The sequence below is a fragment of the Alligator mississippiensis genome, chromosome 14 (assembly GCF_030867095.1).
Source record: "Alligator mississippiensis isolate rAllMis1 chromosome 14, rAllMis1, whole genome shotgun sequence".
NCBI lineage: Eukaryota > Metazoa > Chordata > Crocodylia > Alligatoridae > Alligator > Alligator mississippiensis.
Genome location: NC_081837.1, coordinates 14,885,717 through 14,907,717, shown reverse-complemented (window position 1 = coordinate 14,907,717; position 22,001 = coordinate 14,885,717). Strand labels below are relative to the sequence as shown.

Genomic DNA, 22,001 nt, shown 5'->3' with positions numbered 1-22,001 from the left:
CAGACTGACTGCCGGTCACTGAGACCAGGTCTGTAAGTGTCAGGTCGGCTCCAGTACGAGCCAAGTTTATATCATTTTGAACCAAATGTAACCTCCCCAAATGCCTGTACTTAGCCTAGATGTTCCTGTTATTGCCTGAGACTTAGAGGGAGGCACAAGGAAGTCAGAAGTGGTTAATTCAGAAATTCTGACAATCTGTATGTGAAAATCAGGCTTTTTACCATTATGCAGTGCACTCCACTTATGGGCATGTCAGGTAAAGTGCTTAATTCACCTCACTGCATAACACTATGCCAGTCCCAATGTTTTGCCTATTGTTTGCAGCGTAGCAAAGGCTGGTTAACTACACATAGGTTAAATGCATGGTCAGCAATGCACAGGAACTCGAGCCGCACTATCTACTTTGCAACATACCTGTACTCTAACTGAGTCACGGGTGGAAATGATTAGGAGCTGCCTGCTTCCAAGTTTTCTAAGAAGCACCTTTGAATGAAGTCCTGCCTATTTCAGGTCTGCTACTAGAGGCATGAGGAACTGTGGAAAGCAAAGTAACAAGCCTTTGTGAAGAGCCAAAAACTTAGCATGGGCTGTCCCTGCAGTTAAGGAGCACTCTTTCCATTGAACTAAGGCAAGGGCATACTTCAGGTAATGTTTTACTCTCATATACCCACCCATTGTGCCCACTTGTAACCCTGGGGAAGATTTTTTCCTTCAATCACATGAATTTCTTTGCCCAGCATCAGCATTTACAGCTAAAGCATGTGTGGGAAAGGCAAAGTTGAGTTCTAGCAATCTATGTGCAAGCATGGGAATCGCCTACCTGCAATTAAATCCATGTTTGTGGATGCTCAACATGATCAAGGAAGAACACTTCAGTGAGAGAGAGGGATGGGACATGACTCAATACATTTATTAACATGCACAGAAGGGCACAACGCTAACTATTGAGGGCCACTTGCAAGGGGCATTTTCCCACAGGGGGCTGCCACCAGTGGGATGTGCTTCGACCAGATGTACACAACTGCAAGTAGAAACTGGACTGCACATGTACAGCTAGGAGTGAGGACACAGCATTCACTGTTTTGCTTTCTGAGTCCATTCACATTTAATAAAAAAGCCTAACAAAGAATTATGACTAGCCATGGGCACTGCTCTATGGGGGCTGCATTTGGTGCACACATACAGTAAAGATTCTCCCCTACCACCATAATGATGGCCCTTGTTTTATGAGTTTGCCATCTAAACAAACAGGAGATTGGAAAAGGGAAGAATTATTATTCCCATTTTTCAGTCAGCAGCTGAGGCACAGAGAGATTAAAGGGTGAGAGAGAGAGAGAGCTGAAAACTGAACCCAGATCTCCTAAATTTCACTTCGGTGTCTTGGCCAGAGAACCAGCCCATAATGCATTTACAACCATTTTCAGTCCCACCCATCTGAGGAGTCACGCAGAGCACACCCCTGCTGCAACCCCAGACAGGAGCATAGACACCAGGCCTTTTCCCTCAGGGCTTGAATTTCCCTCATCTCTTGAAATTAGGCCTGTCATTGCTTTTTGTTGGGTTTTTAAAAAAAACAGAAACAGAGACGAGCACATATCTACTCTTCTGTTGACATATTTGCTTAGCTCTACTTTTAAGATGATAGGAATTACGTTTACATATTGATGGTAAAGTAGATTAAGTCTCATCTAGGTAAAGCTGTCCTTTGATCAGTACAGTAGTTACCTACTTATTGTTCAGGGTTTAGTGCACAGCAGAGGGCTCTGGAGGATTGTGGGGGATTTTATTTTGGACTGCTTTGGATGAATGTGCTGTTGGAAAGGTAACTTCCCCATGGTCTTAGCTGCACATCATTATCCATTCCCTGTTCCTCCTTCTGGCCCACTAGCTCAACTAACAGATGACAGGTGCTCCTTGGAGAAGAGCGCAGAACTGCCAAAGTGTGTTTTCCTAGATGCAATCAACAGAGAAACTATACATTCCCTAGTACAGAAGCAAAAAAAAATGACAGTGGCAGCTGTTCCACTTTCTTGTGACCCAGGTAAAAGCAATAGTGAAAGGCCAATTAAATCACTAAGAGATAAATCCTGCATTTCATCTCCAGTACGTTGTAAACCAGGGGCAGGCAAAATACAACCTGTGGGCTGGATCTGGCCTGCTAGGTACTTTCATCCAGCCCATGGCCACCCACCAACTAATCGTACCCCACCCAGCCCTTCCACCCACAAGGGTGGGAGCGAGCCACCCATGTATACCCCAATCTCCCCAACACGCCTTGTTGCGCCTTGCTCCCACCCTCATGGATGGAAAGGCCCAGCCAGCAGCAGCTTCTAGGCAGGGCGGCTGCTGCTGCTGTTGCTGCCGCCCCAGGGGGACCTGCTTGGCTTCCCCAGCATCCCACTTGCTCCAGGCAGCAGGTAGGGAAATGGTGAGGGTGAAGGAGAGTTGCAGCTGGGTTGGGGCAGGGAGTGTGGGGCTAGTGGCAGTGCAGAGCCCACACCTGGGGGGCAGTGGGATCATGGAGCTCAGTTAGGCAGGGTGTGGGTGTGAGGGAGGGTAAGGGTGTGTGGACCCCCTGCACACATGCAGCCCCATTGTGGGCTGCAGGAGCAGGCAGGGGCACTCAGGATGCTCATGCCCCATGCAGGCACTGGTGCCCAGCATCACACGGCTGTAACCAGGGGGGAAGCAGGGGCCAGGGCTCCCTTCCACTTCCAGTGTGGCAGGGGGCAGAGAAGGCAGCTGGGTCCAGTGCAGCGCAGGTGCAGGAGCTGCATGCACATGATGCAGAGCCCCTGCAATTGAGGCAGGTGGGGCAGGCTGCACTCCTTTCTGCCCCGCACAGCGCTGCCCAGAGCCGCATGACACTGGGCACCAGTGCCCCAAGCACCCCTGCCTGCTGCTGCAGCCTGTAGTGGGAGCTACAGTGCCATGTGTGGAGTGTGTGGGGGGTCTCCACACCCCCCAGCCTCCCTCACACCCCACAAACCTCACACACCCACACTCTGCCCCCACATATACACCCCCCAACATACCCTATGCCCCCCACACACAGCCACACCCCCACACCCCACTCACAAGAATAACGCTTTAATTATGAGTTATTATACAATCTCCTCTATATATAGTACAAAAACACAAATCATGACAAATATTTTTTGTAAAAAAAGAATATATGTTATAGTAGGTGTTTGACTTTTAGTGTATGATGTTTTTTTCTGGTTCCAAGATGGCAACCCCCCCTTCCCAATAGGAGTAGTTCCAGGGGGTAAGGAGAGGGACTTCCAGTGGCAAAGGTCAGGGGTTAGGGGACAGGACTTATGGTCCCAGTATGGCTACCAGGAGGGTGGGGCAATGGTTAAGGGGCGCAACTACCCATGAGGCCCTCGACAGCTCGCCAAATTTGTTAAGCGGCCCTCCAGCCAAAATAATGATCTGCCCCTGCTATAAATTAACAATGAAGACAACAGGTGTTTTGCTACACTAAAGATTACAGAATCAAGCTCTATCAAAATGAAATTATTGGAATAATTTTCCTGAAATAAAACCATTTGATTCAGGTATCTTCATATACAATTTAAATGGGCAGAAGGAATCTGTAATACTAGCTGAATATAAAGCTATGTAATGCTGTGCAAGATATGAACTGATAAGGAACATAAGTATAATGAAATGTTCTGAGAGTTGTTGAAAAAAATTCAGGAATGGAAGGATCAATACCCAAGCAAAAAGAGTGTGGGCCTCGACTGCTGGTGCCAGTCGCTACAGCCCCAGCCGCAGCTCCCGTTGAGGCCAGCTGAAGATGTCCCCCTCAACCTCTGCATCACTTTTTAGAGAACAAGAAAGAACTCCCATTTCTTTCCATCCTGTTCCCCATTACTGCAGGACTGGCAAATGGAGATTTTCCCACTCAGGGAATATGATGTTCTACAAGCTTTGGGACTGCTGAGATTCATTTAAAGGCATTTCAGGTACGTTAGATAAAAGAAATGGTTAGAGAAATGCTTCAGTGAGACTCCGGAAACTCCAAATCTGCATTCCCTAGTCCCTGGTTGAGGACGTTTTGACCTACCAGCAGGTAATAGTCAATGTCAAGAATAGGCCAAACCAGACCTTTGGCTCTGAATGCTTTTAGTGCCAGTTGACAGCTAGATGTGAACTCTCCCCCTGCCCTTCCCTCCAACATACCCACCCCACCCACCTAATACAGTGTAGTTTGTGGAAAGAAATAGGGGAAAATGAGGAAAAGAGGGAGAATTTGAATAGCAAAGGAAACACCAGGTTCCCTATCAGTCGACTTGCCAAGGCTGCCACAGTTATAAGCACATGGCTTCTGCTGACTTCCCTGCCCCAAATCCAAGAATAAGCAAACAAAGCCACTACAAAAGCTTCATTCACAAGAGCAGGACCTTGCTGAGAGCCAAGTTAATCTTTTCTGATGCACCAAGAGTCTCATTTAAATTACAAAGCCTATATTGCAGGTATCAGAATTGGACACTTGTACACCCACTGTGGACCCAGTCCCAAAGTCCTAGAGCTTTGCCTGAATAAGGACTGCAGGATTTTCTAGGCTCTGAGAGAACTGCAATCACCATGTGCTTGCTAAACCTCACATGGTTTGATGGATTGCTTTTGGTGCAATATAATTAATAGACCTTTTCATTGCTATCCCCCCACATATATCACAGATGTGCCTGCTTACTCCCAGAGCCAGTCTGGAAAGAGCTTGAGCTTCCTCCTCTTCCTTTTCAACCAAATGTCAGCTCCCAGCAAGGCAGAGGCTTCTTGCCAAGACAGAGCAACCTGACAGTGGTGAGAAAAATCCATTCTCCCTTTTTGTTGCTTGTCACCTGTTCGGGGCTTCTAATACTCACCCGGAAAAGCAAGCTGCAATGACGCCAAATCCATCTTTACTCAGCCAACCCATTTAAAGCTTGGTCACTGAAGATAAAATCATCATTATGGGGGCCTGGAAGAAAATCTTACTAACTGTACAAAAGACATCCAGTGTCTAACCCCTTTGTCCTCAAGACATCAATATATAAAACTGTAAACAATTTAATTGGGTTTTCCTTTTGGTTATGTAATGTTTAGTTTTTTTAGGTGTTGTTTTCCAATGAAGACGATTTCATTCAGAAATATCATTAGTAGGGTGTCCAGGTTCTAGGATTTTAGCCAACTTTTTTTCCTTCTTTGTTAGGGACAAAATGCTGGTTCAGTTAGAGATGAAAAACAGGAGGCAGGGATTCTACGTTCTTTTCCTGGTGCTGCTAATGTCTCAGTTCCTGACTTTCTCATGGCTCTACCTCCCTTGAAGGTATCTGTCTCTCAACTATGCAGTCTCTCTTCTATAGGAAACCCCAAACCCAAGCTAGCATCACCTGACCCAAGCAACCGGAAACAGATAATCTGGAGTTCCAGCAGGCCCAACTTCCCTTATGATAGACACTAGCAATCAGTGTACCCCAGTATTTCCCAGCATGTCCACAGCAGCACTGTGGCAGGCTCGTATTTATTTGTAGCCCGTTTCTTTCTAAAACAAGATGCCTTGCATACAAAATGCATCATTCTTGATTAAAGCATTCACACTTTTGATTAGAATCCAGTTTTTAACTTCTAATTTAATAAAACCCAACCAGCAATGATGCAGTTACTGCTGCGACCATTGTGAGCTTAAAGCAGCTGCACGGTTATCGAGTCTTGCAAATGACATAACAATTATGTATGCTTACATTAAAATTACCTTGCAGTCTGTAGTTTGCCAGGCAACATTTTCTTTCAGTATGCACAAATGGTATACCTTTCTCTGTAATTACATAATAATTGCCATGCATTTACGCAGCAGTTGCAACCGAACACATTTCTTATCTAGTTTCAATGGCTAATAAAATAAATGGTTACCCACTAGCCTACCATAAAATAGCTCATTGTTTTTGCTACTATTGTTGCTAAGACAGCCTATTATTTCTGCTGCCCTGTCTCCTCCTACCTTGCCCTGCCCACTTTTTTGTTTGTCATATATTGTCTTTTATTCTCTAAGCAGGAACTGTCATTTACTATGAGCACATTCAGTGCTTAGCACAATGGGGCCCAGTTCTCAGTCAATGTGTCTAAGTGCTACCATAAGATGAATGTCAATAATAACACATCTTTCTACCCTAAAAGTCTCTAGTGAAACAGCCTTGCTCCCAGTTCTCACACCAGCATGCAGCTCCCCCCAATTTCCAGTGTTCAACACCAAATACATCAGGATGCTGCAGTGAGCCCTGTATTTGCAAACAGTGATTTCATTTTCATTCTGTGTCTAGAACTGCCCCTTCAGTCTCAGATGAAAGACAGAGCTAACGTTGCCTTTCACTGTATGAAATGAATACAGCATTGTGAGCAACCTTTCTTATTTCCCAACAAGATGTGTTGCACTCGTTAGGGCCTCTCACATTTCTGTCACCTTTTTAGATCTGGCAGCTCTCTTGTATGTGAGCCAAGCAAAACTTAAGGCTCTGCTCAGGCTACGCCATGTCTTTCTGCAATCCAATTAAGCGAAGGCAGACACAGCTCTAAGTACATATTATAGGACAATACGTTCATTCCCTTCAGACTGACACAGCTATGTCTCTGCCTTTTAAAACCAAAGTCAGTGGAAGGGTGATAGCAATGCTTTGCTTCAGTAACACAAACAGATTCTTTAAGGGTTGAACTGGTGGAAAAATGTGACATATCAGACTAAGCAAGCAAATCAGGCTGCATTATAGTTGTGTCTCCCATTCAGCTTTTACAGATTTCACTGTAACACAGACCAATTCAGTCTGAATGACGATATAACAATGTGGGCCAAAAGTAGCCTTCCTGAAGTCAATGGGGCTCTGAGTTGAACGAACGCCACAAAAAAACAGGTATCTAGGGTGAAATCCTAAGTGAAGTTAATGGGATTTTTGCCTGTGACTTCACTAGAGTCAGAATTTCACTGCTAACCTCTAAAACTCTTTGGTACAACAATGGCTGGAGAGACTATTCAATCAATCAATCAATCAATCAATCAATCAATCAATCAATCAATCAAAGTTCATTCCTGCAAAGGGATATGTAAAAGTAGCTATATGAATGTATTATTTTAGCCTTTATTTAAGGTATATAAAACATAGCTACACCATTTCAGCATCTGCAGTATTTCAGACATTCCTGCTGGTAAGAACGGGGAGGTTTAGGAGAATAAAACAGACAGAAGTAACTGTGACACCTGCATGATGCAACCTGACGCATTTTGAAGTGCTACCATACTATGCTAAGCAGCATGAGATTTTTCAATCGGTCTGGCTTTCCCTGCAACACCAATGGTAGTATAAACTACAGTCACATTTAAAACAACAGGAGAACGTCTGGCTTCCTCAGTTCTAAAAATGAAAAGTTGCCTCAGGAAACTGTTCCCCGCTGTAACTCATGATGCTTCACAGAAAGCACCATGAGTTACAGTGACCTTCCTCCTCCCCCAACCCAAAAGGTATTCGCTGTTTGGTCAGGGCGGGGGCAGAGACAAATCAAGCCTCACTTTTGAGCTGTGTTTCTGCCTCTCTCCTAGCCCCGTCCCCGCCCCCAGTCCAGTGCTGTTGTCAGGATGGGAGGGGGAGAAAGCAGGGGAGGGAGCTCCATTCTGGGGTTTGCCCAGCCTGCCCTGGAGGGGGAGGGGGCAGATTGGAGCGCCCTCCCCTTTCCCCTCCAGTGCAGAGTGGGCAAGCCCCAGAACAGACCTTCATCCCCTGCCTTCTCCCCCTCCCATCCTGATGACAGCACCAGGTGCTCCCACAAAGGCACAAGCAGAAGTTAATAAAGGTGCTCTGCTTTGGAGCACCTTCATCTGAACCCTCATTAAATGAGTGTTGCAGGGCATTTTAAAGTGCTCTGCAGCTGTGCTCTTCTGTCAGGGCACAGCTGCACACTGCTTTCAAGGGCTGATCACACAACAAATGTTACTTCTTTCAGGACCTTCAATGTGCATGAAAGCACTTTTGAAAGGAGGTAAAACTATGATGTAGTCTCTGTTAAAGCTGTGGTAGGGATTCCTTGTGCTACCCCCAGGAAATACCCAAGACCAAAACCCTGGGAGTGGCTCCAGGCTTGTGCCAAAAGACTAAAGTGAATTCATTTCTTTAAAAAAATTGCAAAAGACCATGAAGTAAAAAAAAAAAAAAAAAAAGAGGTTAACTCCCAAGTAAGAAATTTATCTAACACGTTTGCACCACCGGCTGCTCTGGAAGGCAATGAGGTGGCATGTTCTCCACAGGCCTCAGCACTGAGTGATGAGTCACTGAAACATGTTCCTGAAGGAGCAGACAAGGACAGATGCCCTCCAGTTGTCACTTGTTAGCTCCCCCCTCCCGCCCCCCCATTTCTCCTCGCTCAGCTGGAAGCAACACAGGTTCACTTTAGCTGAAGTTAATCGACTTCCCTTCAGCAAATGCTGTTCCCAGCTTGAGCTAAGCTTTGCCCAGTTGAAATTATTAAAGTTTACAATTCCTATCTGAGAGAGTTTAGGAAACAAAACAAAAGTGATGGTGGGAGGGATTCTAGTGAATTGATCTCACAATGTCACTTCTAAAGAGTAGCGGCCATGGATGGCCTAAGATACAACCCAGACAAATTCAGGCAGGGAAGGGTTGCTACCAAACTTGCAAACCCTTGTGCTTTAAATTTGAGAATATCCTTTTACCCCTTGATAGCTTACAAGCAATTAGTTTCAGCAAAAAAACCCAGATACTTTGCAAGGCACAATTTATCTCAGTACTCACAGTACTCTATGCCCAAAACAATGTCTCTAAAGTAGAGTCGAGCCTGCTCTTCGGTGAAGGGATGGTCACTTGGTACCTCCATGACAGGTCTAAAGTGGAAAAACAGATTATTACCAAGAGTCCACTTAACTGACAGCCACATTTCTTATTTCTGGGAGGGATGTTGCCTATCAAGAGAGCAATCAGCCAGGCACCAGGCCTCTGTTGTTCTCTGTCGGTGCCTCTGAAAGTACTTGGGTAGAGCCTTTTCAAACAAGCTCAGTGCCCACTTAGACCCCTGACCAAATGCTAGATTTTTTCAAAGTGTGCATCATTCAGCAGCTTTCACTGAGTCACTTAGGGACAGATTTTCAAAAATGTTCAGCCCTCCACATGCTATAGGTGTGCTGAGCTCTTCTGTAAATCTTAGAGAAGATTTTCAAAGGTGCTGAGCACCCACAACTCTCACTGAAGCAAGGGGAGCTGCACATATGCAGCAATTCTATTAAAACGTCTGGCCTCGTTTTTCTGATCTGTAAAATCAGGTTAATACGTAACCAGTCTGAAACACTCAAAACCCTAGATGGAAAGTGTTAAGAAAAGTACAAAACTGCATTATCTATTACTGTTCCACCATTTATTACAGAAGCATCTCACAGCCATTACCATCAGTCTTACAGAAAGACAATTGCTAGATGTTGCTTCTGGAGTGACCTACTCCCCTCCTGTGCCAAGGTGAAAGCAAAAGGTAATGCAAATGTAATGAGACACTACAAGCTGCTTGGCACCTTCTAGAAAGAAAGAATTGCAGTCAGCTCCAAAGGGAAGATAATGGGAGCTGACAGTGCTCAGTACTTTGGACAATCAGGCTTGCTCCTGTGAGGTACTTGGCAAGGTGGTCCTGATCCAGCAAAGCCATTGAGCATGTGCTCGGCTAGAAGCATGCGAGCAGTCCCACTGACTTCAACAGGATTTAAACACATTTTTAGCTGTATCCAAGCCATGGGGTTCTTGGAGCCTTGCGGGATCAAACACTTGCCAGGAATCAATGCACAACGGGACAGCAAGACAAGAGGGCTCCAGAGCTACCAGCAGTTCGCCTTATTTTTAACTGTTCTGTATCTGCACTGTAGAGCTCTGTGAAGCTGGCAGTGCTGAAGGCTCCCTGTCAGCAATCTTTCGCCTGTGCTATCTAGTCTCTCTCTCTCTTCCCACCTCCCTTTCAAGAGATGAATTCAATACTGTTTACAATTTTTTGCCATTGGTTTCTAGCTTCCCCCCCTTTATTACATGGCAACATTTTCGTGCCACTGAAACCTGGGAGAAGCGAAATGAGTGGGAGGACTGGCAGAACTACTAATGGAGTATAACTGTCATCTGCTTGAGGTGGAGAGCATGCTCCTCCCTCCTCACTACAGCTGGCTGTGGTGGCTTTTCTCCAAGATGTGCAGAGAGATTCAAAGGTGAGTTTTCCCCCTTCCCTGCATTAGCAAGCATCAGCAAGACCCTCCTCAAGCTGCTGGAGCTGGCAGCTGGGAGGAAGCTAACTATTTCTGGGTGAAAAAAAGTTTGTGGTAGAATCTCCTAGCAGACTCTACTCACCCAATCTTGCTTCCCTGTCTGTAGATTAATGGCCTAATCCCACTGCCACTAAAGCAGATGTAAAAACTCCCACTGATATTCTTGGGGGTGTGTTGGGCATAGAAATTGGGGGAGAAGAGCTTGGGTCATTAAACCTTCCATTCATGTCATCTACTGTTCCTTCATCTCCAGTTCAGAACAGGACCTGGACTGTGGGCCCCAAAATAAATGGCTCAGCACCTTGTAATACAAGACTCCACTCCAATGACTACTGAAGGCAACTAGAATTTCCACTGACACCTAATTAAGGGCACGTTCCTTTAATGGAATAAACTTCCATATTAATGCCAATGTTTATTTAAGGGTGGATTTTTTCAAGCGCTTGCCTTTGCCCCATTCTATTCCCAATGAACTCGGTGGGACTTTTACTAGTGGTTTCAACAAGAGCAGAATAAGGCCAGCACCAGATCCTTTTTATGAGGCCCCGCCAGATCAGCCCATGCCATGCCAAGCCTGACCCTTACTTGGCTTAGACGACATGCTTTGTAGCTTCTCCCAGACAATCATCACTGCTAAATCATAACAATCCTGCTAACTATAATCCTGCCACATGCTGCAGTGATGCCTTTTTATCAAAGGATGGTTTAAAATCATATTGAGAGACTGGGAGATTGTTGCACCAGGAATCCTGGCCCGTGTCTCTTGCTGGCAGCTGCTGTCCCAAAGGGCATTTCCAGCCATTACCACAGCTCATTTAGAGAAGAAAATTCAAAGGAGGGTCCATCTTGACTCCAGGGTGGCTATCTACTGATTACTGTGGTAACAACTGTGAAACTGCACTGAAAACTAGGCAATGCACGCACGTCAGACTGCATCCGTGCTGTAGCACGGAGAAGTTCACATGCGGAAGATTCCACAATGAAGGAGGGGAGGCTCATCATTAGAGAACTGAGAGAATCAGGGGCTGGGTCCCAGGAGAACCAGCGACACAAGGATGGAAGGATGATCCTGTGTTTAAAGCACCAGACAAGGATCGGGAGATTTGGGCTCAGTACCCCAGCACGTGTGACCCTGGGCTTCTTTCTCGTAAAATGTAGATACCAGCAACAATCTTCTTTCAGCCTAGGTCTGGCCTGTGTATTTAGATTGTAAGTTCCTAAGGATCTCTTGTAAACCATGTGTATGCCAGAGATCCGGACAGTGCAAGGCAAGATGATGGAAAAGCACCTGCATTTACGAAAATTGCTCTCTCAAATACAGAGTGAAGTTCAATAGTAATTGTTATAAAGCACTGGAGAGAGCGAGAGAAAGGGGGGCTATGCTGATGTAACCTATATGTTGTCTGCCAGAAGAAGGTATAAAGTGGAGGTCACTTTATGTTAGAATTTAAAAACTAGTGTGCGTCACAACACAAATTGTGCTAACGCAGATTCCCTAGGCTCTGAGAGAAGTTATACCGGTGCAAATCTGAACTGAATCTGCTGTGATCTAAAGTCATTCCAGATTTACATCCATGTAACTGCAAACAGACTCTGTCGCTCTGGCACCTGCTTACTGACAAGGAACTTTCACCATCTTATCCATCATGTCTGCACATCACTTAGGGAGCTAGGGAACGAGTCCTCAGTCAGCGCCCAGCTGTCCCAGATGACTGCAATCACCACAGCACTCCATAAGAAAGGGTCCCTTTGGGCTACTCACCCCTTGCGCAGGAGATCAAACACTGCAAGAAAAGAAAAGAAAGGAAAAGAAGGTTGAGATGGAGAATCATGTTTTCCTCAGCAAACATCTAAGAAAACATCCATTCCTTGAAGTGGTAAAACTAATTTATCCTACCCAGCAAAGCTACCAGGGATCGATCCAGAATGAAAAGAGCTCACTCTTTAGCAGAGAGAAATAAGTCCAACCTTTGGCCCTCATATTAGGAAATGATTTGGTGGGGCCTTCCACTAGTGAACACAAGTGACATGCTTTGCCATCAGAGAGATCCCGGCGCAGACCTTCTTCTGTAAAGTGAGACTGTTCTATTTACAGCTAAGCTGTCATTGTTACGATACTGCAGCGATGTTAAACCAGCCTAAGATGCAAACACAGCAAGCCGGTGCTGTACTAAGAGCTGGCTCATCTTTCTTTGCTAGGTTAGGCAGTATTTTCTTGTTCCACCATTTCCCCTCCATCAGTTATTTATTATTATTTTATAGCTCCACTCCCCAACCCAATTTTTTTTAGCGTTAAAAACCCTTCATGAGAGATGAAAGGCAAATGGGACTTTTACTTCTGGGACAGTATAAGGAGAAAAAAAATCCTGTTTATAAACCACTGCAAATGCCACAGTGGGACAAAGCCACAATGCCTCTTTTTTGGCCTCCACATTTTCCTTTTCCTTTGCAGTATATTTTAGGAAGGATAGAGAAGTGTTTCTGAGCATCATCAGGCACATGGTATGGATGGGAGTCTAATGTCCAAGTGCCTGATCCTGAGAGATGCTCAGCATTTGTGGCTTCCTTTGACATCAGTGGGAAATGCGGAGCCAGATTCTCTGCTTCACCGAGGTCACTCCAGCTCCTTCATCCTCTGCCCAGTTTTAGTGGAGCAGAGGATGGGTGCGAATGAGCAACACTCTGCATCTGAGGATGGGCCCATGACTTCACGCAGTAAAGACAAGGCTACAGCACAGTGAGACTTGGACACAGCTGCACCTCAGCTGGAGATTAACGGCATAGGAAAGAATTGCTTTTTCCAATGTCCTCCATTGGCCCTACTGAATACTAATTAAATGAAGCATCCTTTACTGTCCCCCTCTACTACTTCTGGGCCAGGCTGCTCACAATGCCGAGGAACTGCTCACACAGATCGTCCCTGGGCCAGCAGGAAGTGTGACTGGGTGATGGCTGTGCAGGTGCTCTCACAGCTCAGCCAACTCTCTCATAATCCTTCTCTAGGACCCTTCACATAAGAAACTGCTCTCCATGGTGGCCTCCACAATCTGCCCTGCAGTTTAGAGACACAGAGAAGTATGGCTGGAAAGGACCTTTGCAGACAATTTAGTCCAACCCCCTGCCTGAGCCAGGATCATCCCTATCCAAACCATCCTATACAAAGCCATTGTCTAAATCTCTTAGCAAAACTACACAGCCAATCTCAACACAAAACAAGATATAACACCGCAACCCATCACAGGTCAAGCAGGGGGACCATGGCAACTAACATCCTGCTGCTGTAAAGATTGTTAATATACACTCAAGAGATCCCAGGAAGAGGGCCATGCCCCAACTACAAACAGAAGGCAAACACCTTCACAGTCCATACCAATCTGACCGCAGAGTAATATTTCTTCCTGACCCCAAACATGGCTATCAGTCTGACCCTGGGTGGAAGGGCAAGACTTTCTAGCCAGGAACCTCTGGGTTTAAAACCCAGCAGGAACACAGACACACCCCAGTCAAAATCCCGAGCCTTGGCTGCAACCAACACCTAACGCCGCTGAGGAAGTCTTAAAAAACAAACAAACAAACAAAAAATGACATTTTGCAGCAGGGGGGAAAAAGGGAGGGATTCCTTCCCAGCCCCATGCAGCAACCAGCAAAACCCAGAAGCATGGGAGGTACCCATAGAAGAACATAGGCACAGCTACGCCCAGATCATCTTCAAGCAGTGGCTGTCCAATCTCCTCTTGAACACCTTTAGTGATGGAGAGTCCACAACTTCTCTAGGCAGCCTAGTCCACTGCTTCACTATTCTAACAGTGAGGAAGTTTTTCTTGATATTTAAACCACCTTGATGAAACTTCAAGCCATTGGTCTACATACTACTCTCTGCAGCAAGAGATAAAAGGTCTTTTTCCTCCTCTTTATGGCAGCCCTTCAAGTAATGGAGACTACTATCAAGTCCCTTCTTAAGCACCAGTTCCATAAGATGAATATGCCTAGCTGCTTCAGCCCCATATAACTTGCCTTCTAATCGTTTTATCATTCTCTCCGGACCTGTATCTGGACCCTCTCTAACTTCTCTGCATTGTTTTTAAAATGTGGAGCCCAAAATTGCATAAAATACTCTAGATGAGGACAAACCCATGCCAAGTAAAGAAGCACTATCACTATCCGTGTCTTGCACCTAATGCTTCTATTGATGCATCCCAAAACTGTATTTGCCCTTGGTGCAGCTGCATCACACCGCAGACTCATTGAGTCTGCGATCTACCAAGACTCCCAGATTCTTCTCCATAACACTGCCATCTAGCCATGTGTCACCCATTTCTTATTTGTATTTTTGATTATCCTGGCTGTTGCTGTCACTGTTCAGCACAGCTTTGCCTCTGCAGCTTTGCACACTGAACTCTGCATCTGCTTTCAGTTCAACCTTGAATGATCATCGCTTCTCTGACCCCAGCAACAGCACTCCTCACCCCCCTACCTTTGAAGACCAGCAGTAGCTAGGATCCACACTGCTCTACTGTTTCCATCTCAGCTGCCACACCTTTGATGTCACTCAAGCAGGCTTTAGCTGAATCTTTTCTTGAAAGAGAAAATGGCCTTTAAAGGAAACTGGCCTCATGTGCTAGGCAAGGCCTCCTTTCTTGGCCATTTCAAAAGCTGCGTTCACTATGTCATGAGAATCAGCTTTTAAATCGATTTAGTCAGAAGATGTCATGGCATGTAGTAGGGCTGGTTTTCAATTAGGTATCTCACAGCCCACTACATCCTCCCAGCATCCTCAACCCCCTCCTGGGATCGACCAAGCTTCCTCAGGACAGTGCCTTCAAGGCCAATGCCAGTATTAGAGCAGTCAGTAAGGGACTCCCCATCCCACAGGCTGAATGCTCCACCTTCATAGCATGCCCTGCTTTTCATACTGTGAAGTCTGCAAACCTGCCCAGTTTGAGCTCAGGCTCCAGAGCCCTGACACCCACTGTGCACTGCAGCTGCTTTGCCTATGCCCAGCTCCACACTACAAGGTTTTGCTGGCACAGCTCTTAAGGCTAGGGGGTGTGAAAAGATCACAACCCACAGCCAATGTAACTAAGCTGACAAAACCCCTGGTGTAGGCACAGCTATGCGGACATGCTGCTACTCTTGGCTTGGCATATGCTGTCTGGAAAGTGGGGTACCTACAAGGACAGAAAAACTCCTGCCAGCATATACTGCCTCTCCATCAGAGGCTCAGCCAACATAGCGGTGCCAACATGGCTACCAAAGCAGAGGCTTTTCAGACCAGGTAAGCCCTAGCTAGAGTGACTCTGCATAAGGGAAAGACAGTATCCTACCAGCACAACCATGCTACCTCCTTCAGGAGACACTTCCTCTACTGCCAGAGGGGAATGGGGTCTCACAACAAAGGACTGGAAGTCAGAGTTATCCTCACAGCATTGCTACTGGTACTGATTGCACCCCAAGAAGCAGGGATGCTACAGTCCTTAATGTTCATGCCATGCACCCAGCTCTCCAGGAGAACCGGAAAGGGCCTGAGCAGCTTTCATCTGCCGAAGCGTTCACGCCAAGGGGCTCTGTGATAAATGGCAAGCACACATGTCTTACCAACACTGCCAACAGAGATCCTGGCTTGGACACAAAGGGCCAGACTGTGGCTGGCTCTTTGCAGGTGTGTTAGGCAGAACAAAAGGCAAGGAAGTCTCCCCGCCCTTTCTGCATGCGTTCAAGACCAGCTGAGATCTCGGCCCTTACACTCAACACTTCACCCCTACAGAGGAGTGGAAGCAACCTTTCCTCCACTTTCCTGCTAGCTCAGGGATCAGAGGTGTGGGAAGCACATGCAACATCCTAAGACTAAGACAGCATAACTAAGACAGCAGTTGTTGTGATGCTGATGTGGGGCTTTTTAGCACTCAACCATCCTTTGCACCGAACACAGCCTCTGTGTTGTGGTCAGTGCAAGTCTCCTCCCAGTTTGTTCCCTCCTAAACACATGTGTTATGTGCCTCCTCGAGTATAAACCCGTACAGTTCTGTAAGCACAGAATGAGTTACATACCCATGTACAGATTGTCCTCTGCAGGATCATCCAGTACCTAAAAGTGGCATCACAGAGACAAGGGTGGAGGGTGGAGAAAAAGGGTGGGAGGAAGAGGGAAATTTTTAATCCAAGCATACTGTATAGCAGTGGGGGCCAACCTTTTTGACATGTGCATCACAAATTAGCCCTACGCCCTCCCTAAGTGCCACTCCAATCCCCTTCCCCAGTTTTCTGATCCCTGCCCAATCTGCTGCTGTTTCCTGCTTCCTATCCAGTCTGACATTGTGCTACCTGTCTCCTTCCAATTCTGCCACACAGAGGGTGCCCATGTCACTTATGACACATATGTGGCAGGTTGCCCACCCCAGCTCTATAGCTTCCCCTGATTCAGTTATGCTGAAAATGAATATGGCACCTGGAACTGAAGGTTCATGGAGTCATATGCAGTTTATGACCTTAAATGTGTGCCTGCCTCTTTATCCTCATCACGTACACAAGACTGAGGGATCCTTTTCAAATATTTCAGCAGCAGCTTCCAGTGTTTGGAGACTAACTCACTGCACAGTGGAGATTTCTGAGGTACACTGAGATTTTGCTGAAGCCTTTTGAAGTCTGGGCTTCTGCCTACAATGGGGGAATTAAAGAACTAACTATATGCACTCTTCTCCCTATTTAAAGGGACTGCATACAATTGAAGATATGACTTGTACCACAGTTGTCTCATATGGACAAGAGTTCAAACCACACATGAGCACAAACACACACTCTCTCCCCGCCTCCCACCGAGGAGTTGCTTACCCACAGTTCCATCAGTGTGATTTAGGTAAACTGGTGCAAAAGTCTGGAGAAGATGCATTTATTGCAGTATAATCACACTTATTTCAGTTTTACCTGACACTGAAGCACAGCTTTACATAAATGAGTAAGTTGCTCTTACACTGAATAAGACAGTTCCTACATAGGAGTTTGCAACAGTTCATTCAAACAGGTGCAAGGTTGCTTCTAGGCAAGGCTTAAATTTTCTCTCTCATGAACATATATGAATACTGAACTGTGAATTATTAATCATGATGCAGACCAGGCAAGCCTTCCACATGCATAACTCCATGCAATGTGTGAGCAGGTTTGAGGCTTTAAATTGCACAAGAGGCTGAGCTTTTTAGATCCTCTTAGGGGATTTCACTTTCCATTTCATGTTAATTTGGAAAAAAAACCCCAAAACAAAACAGCCTGAATGTGCTCATTGGCACAATCTGAACTGAGCAGCATGTGCACACGTACATATCGCTGTACCCTTGGGCATACACACCTCTATCAGTCTGACAATGTTGACATGATCCAGTTTCTTTAATATGGCTATTTCTTGGTAAACTCTATCCAGCGGTGCCATGGGTTTGGTCTGCTCACCAGAAGCTGCTTTTGATCCTCTAGGAGGAGGCCGGCCTGCAGCCGTAATGACAAGAAGAAACATGCTTTACTTCATTTGGCAGCACATGGTACATCACACCAAATGGGTCTAGTATAGAGGTGCATAAATGAATCCAGGACTTCTAGCAAGCAACTCACAAAAGGAAGCAGGGGTTGTGTGACCGCACAGAAAATCATACACTAGCCCAGTGGTGTTCAACCTTTTCCCCCAGCCGGCTGCAGGGGCAGTGCCTGGTTTGTCTGCAGGCCAATTCCAGCCCCTGAGTCTGATCCAGGAAGGGTGCAGTGGGCCCCACCTGGCCGTGCGGAGACAGGCAGTGGGCTTCCCAGCCCCAACCCATCCCTGCAGGGGAAGGGGCTTGACGTGGGAATGTCAGGAGGTGTGACTCAGCTCTGCAGGAGGGAGGGAGGCATGGCCTGGCCCCAACCCATCCTGGGGGAGGTGGGGAGGGGAGAGGGATGGCTTAGCCCCAACATGGAGGAGAGAAAATACAGCTCAGCCCCAAACTAGGCCCTGTGGGAAGGGGTGTAGCTCAGCCCAAATCCAGATGTGGGGGGGGGAGGGAGGAAGGGGGAAGGCATGGCCCAGTCCCATGGGGTTGGGGTGATAGCAGGTGTCCTACGACCAGCCACATGGGGCTTGTGGTTGGGAATTTGGCAGGGGGGAGGGTGGCCATATTAATGACCACTGTTCTCCCACTGCCAAATTTCCTGACCCATGAAGAGCCCTGGGGGCCAGATGCAATGGTTCTGTGAGCTGATCAGGCATGTGGGACTGGGTGGTTGGGGTCTTTTTTAATATTTGAACTCTTACAAATTCATTCTGAAATGTAATGCCAGTGAAAAGCTGAATGGATAGCCTTGGGAATCAATCACCCCTAAGATCGGGCAATAGCGCTACTCTAACAATATGCCTCCATCCTCATCAAGGATACTGCAAAACAGCAAATTCCAGTTTCACCCGGGTCAACTCACCCCCTTACTTTTCCAAAGCAGATAAATTAATTTCCATTCACTGTAACTGGTGGGGATTTTACACCTGAGACCTTACATCAAAATTCTCCCTGGCCTATAAGGAAGATGGGATACAGTGCACCTCAGCAAGTATGCAAATGAGACCAAGCTGAGAGGAGTAATAGATAAGCTGGAGGGTAGGGTTAGGATTCAGAATGATCTCAAAAAATTGGAAGATTAGACCAAAAGAAATCTCCTAAAGCTCAATAAAAACAAGTGCAAAGTCTTGCATCTAGGACAGAACAATCTCATGCACCGGTACAGGCTGGGGACCAACTGGCTAGGCAACAGTTCTGTAGAAAAGGACCTGGGTGTTACAGTGGACAGTAAGCTGAATGTGTGCCAACAGTGTGCCCTTGTTGCAAAGATGGCTAACAGCATCCTGGGCTGCACTGGTAGAAGCACTGCCAGCAGATCAAGGGAAGCGATTCTTCCCCTCTATTTAGTACTGGTGAGACCAAATCTGGAGTACTATGTCCAGTTTTGGGCCCCGTACTACAGAAAGGATGTGGACAAAATTGGAGAGTTCAGGGGAGGACAACAAAAATGGTTAGGCGGTTGGGGCACGTGACTTTTGAGAGGCTAAGGGAACTGAGCTTATTTAACCTGAAGAAGAGAAGTTTAGGTTAGATATTAGGGAAAAAAACCTCTCACTAGGAAGGCAGTAAAGCACTGGAACAGGTTACCCAGAGCGGTGGTGGAATCTCCATCCTTGGAGGTTTTTAAAACCTGGCTAGACAAAGCTTTGGCTGGGGTGATCTAGTTGGGGATGGTCCTGCTTTGAGCAGGAGGTTGGACTAGATGACCTCCCGAAGTCCTTCCAACCTTCATTTTCTATAATTCTATGAAACAATGGGATTTTTCCCCATCCCTGAGAGTCCCTGTATCACTGGGCAAAATGTATCCTCTCTGATCTGCTCTGATATACCTGGATGATGCTTTCCATCCCAGATGGGGCTGCACTGCATCTCTCAAGATAAAAGAAAGTACATAAAAAGGTTCTGTAGTCATCCTGACTTCACAGGGAAAAAAGAACCATATAACAATGCAAGAAAAATGGATTGAAAGATACAGGTCTACTGACACACTTAACTGCCTTTTTCAATTATTAGAGGAAGCTCGAATCCCCTTATCTTGTCTGCTTCCAGAACTGTTACAAAAACCTGGCAAATGAAGTAGGGATGTAAATATTGTTAAAAAAATATTTGTTTAGTCTCCTCTAATTATATTGGTTAAATGGTTAAATCAATAACACAGCAGGTGGGACACAGCTGCTGCTGGGCTCCTGGGGGGGCCTTTGACTGGTGGGGGGACAGGGAGGAGAGGGGATGCAGTGACAAGTCCCACCAGACAACACGGCCAATCTGAAGCCTTGGCTGGGAGCACCTGTGAACAAGCCGCTAATTGCTTAACTGATGAGTCATTAGGCCACCCGCTGTTTTCCACTTAGGCCCTGGGTATTGGTCCCCGTCACCCCTCTCTCATCTGCCTGCCGCCTTCTGGTTCCTGCTGGGGCACCACCAGCCTCCTTTCCCCACCTTCCCTGCCAGACTGCACAGGCCCCAAGCTAAACAACCAATAAACTAACCGGTTATCACTGGGATTATCAGTTGTTAAACGATTAATCTTTTAATCCCTAAAATCAGGAGCAGGTAATTATTTCAGGCCACTTACTAAATTTTAGCAAGCTGCTGAGGGCCACATGGGTAGCCCCGCCCCTTGACAGGAGCCCCTCCCTCCCCCATCACCATTTTGGGACTGGACCACCCCCTAACCCTTGAATTTTGGCACCAGAAGCCCCTCCCCTTGCCCCCAGAAATACTCCTTTCAGCAAGGGGTTTTGCCATCTCAGAACCAGAAAAATACCAAATTATATTTTAAAAAGCAATCATTGAAAAAAACTCATTAATTTGATTGCAAAAAATATTTTTGTCCTGGTTTACATGTGTTCATGTAGTGTACACAGAGGTGATCATATATAATAACTTATAATGAAGTCTTAATCTTGTATATTGTGGGGGGATGGGTATAGGCTTGTGGGGGGCCATGGGTGTGTGGGTATGTGGGGTGTGGGGGAGAGTGTGGGTGCGTCTGTGGGGGGTGGATAGGTGTTGGGGGTGTGGGAGCATGTGGGTGTATGTGCGTATGTGGGGTGTGGGTAAGTATTGGGTTTGTGGGGGCTGTGTGAGGGGAGGGTGGCTGGGGTGTGTGAGGGGGTGTGGGGGTGTGCATGTATGGCAGTGTGAGGGGAGGTATGGGTGCATGTGTATGGTGAGATGTGCGTGTGGGACTTGCCCTATGAACACACACACACACACACACACACACAGAGGTACTGGTGCATCGTTCGGTCATGCAGCCAGGAGCCATGTGGTGCTGGAGCAGGGCGGGGGCAGGAAGGCAGGGAAATGGCAGGGGATGGGTGGAGCTCGGCTCCTGCTTCCTGCTGCCAGCTCCCCCTGGGTCCTACTGCTCCTAACTCCTGTTGTCTTTGACAGGCAGCCAGGAGCAGATAAATATTTAAGGGGTCCCGCGGGCCAGACAGAATGGCCTGGCAGGCCATATTTTGCCCACCCCTGCCTAAAATGAAGCTAGATGCCAATTAACAGTTTTACTGCCCAAACATGAGGCCTGTTACCACTCTGCATGAATGATTTCTGAGGTAATCACCTATATTATTCAAAAGAAAAGTTGGTCCTTGACACAGTTTGACAGGGGGACATGCTACTTGGCTATATGGTAGTAACACGAGAATGGGGTAAGGCCCAATTCCAATCATCTTCAGTGGGAGTTGAGAGCTCCTGGAAGCTTGCAGACTGGGGCCCGATGCATTTAAAATGTGCTTTGTCACACTGAGGAATGTGTAAACATGTAAATCCTAGCACAAGGAAGAGAGACAAACAAGAGATTTATAGTAGAAGGAGATGAGCCTTTTGGGGCAGGCTGGAATAGGCCAGCAAGGAGACAGCAATTCCTTTAGCAACAAGCTTTCCTGCTCAGGGTTTTAGTTTGGAGATTTTACTGTATGGGGGTAACTGTAAGAGATACAAACTTTGTTTTATGAAACTCGAAAAGCAAACAGAAAACCCAAATCTAAATTACAGCCCAATGCTGCTCAGCTGGATGCAGGACCTTTCCTGCTTTCTACTGTCAGAGGCCAGATTTTCAAAACCGTTTAGCAAACTGTGAGAAAATCCGGTTATTCATGTCACAAATCTTAGCTGTTGGGGGCTGAGAGAGAAACTGT

At 46.5% G+C, this 22,001-nt stretch overlaps 1 protein-coding gene across 1 annotated transcript in view; it reads right to left on the bottom strand.

The window, feature by feature from the left end:
• CAMKK1 (calcium/calmodulin dependent protein kinase kinase 1) overlaps nucleotides 1-22,001 on the bottom strand; it is a 225,843-nt gene that overhangs the window by 67,478 nt on the left and 136,364 nt on the right. Inside the window, exons 6-9 of the mRNA XM_059717711.1 lie at nucleotides 17,622-17,755; nucleotides 16,331-16,367; nucleotides 12,045-12,066; nucleotides 8,784-8,872 (exon numbers count right to left, since the gene is read on the bottom strand). Coding sequence (XP_059573694.1) covers nucleotides 8,784-8,872; nucleotides 12,045-12,066; nucleotides 16,331-16,367; nucleotides 17,622-17,755 — 282 coding nt within the window. The remainder of the gene's footprint in view (nucleotides 1-8,783; nucleotides 8,873-12,044; nucleotides 12,067-16,330; nucleotides 16,368-17,621; nucleotides 17,756-22,001) is intronic.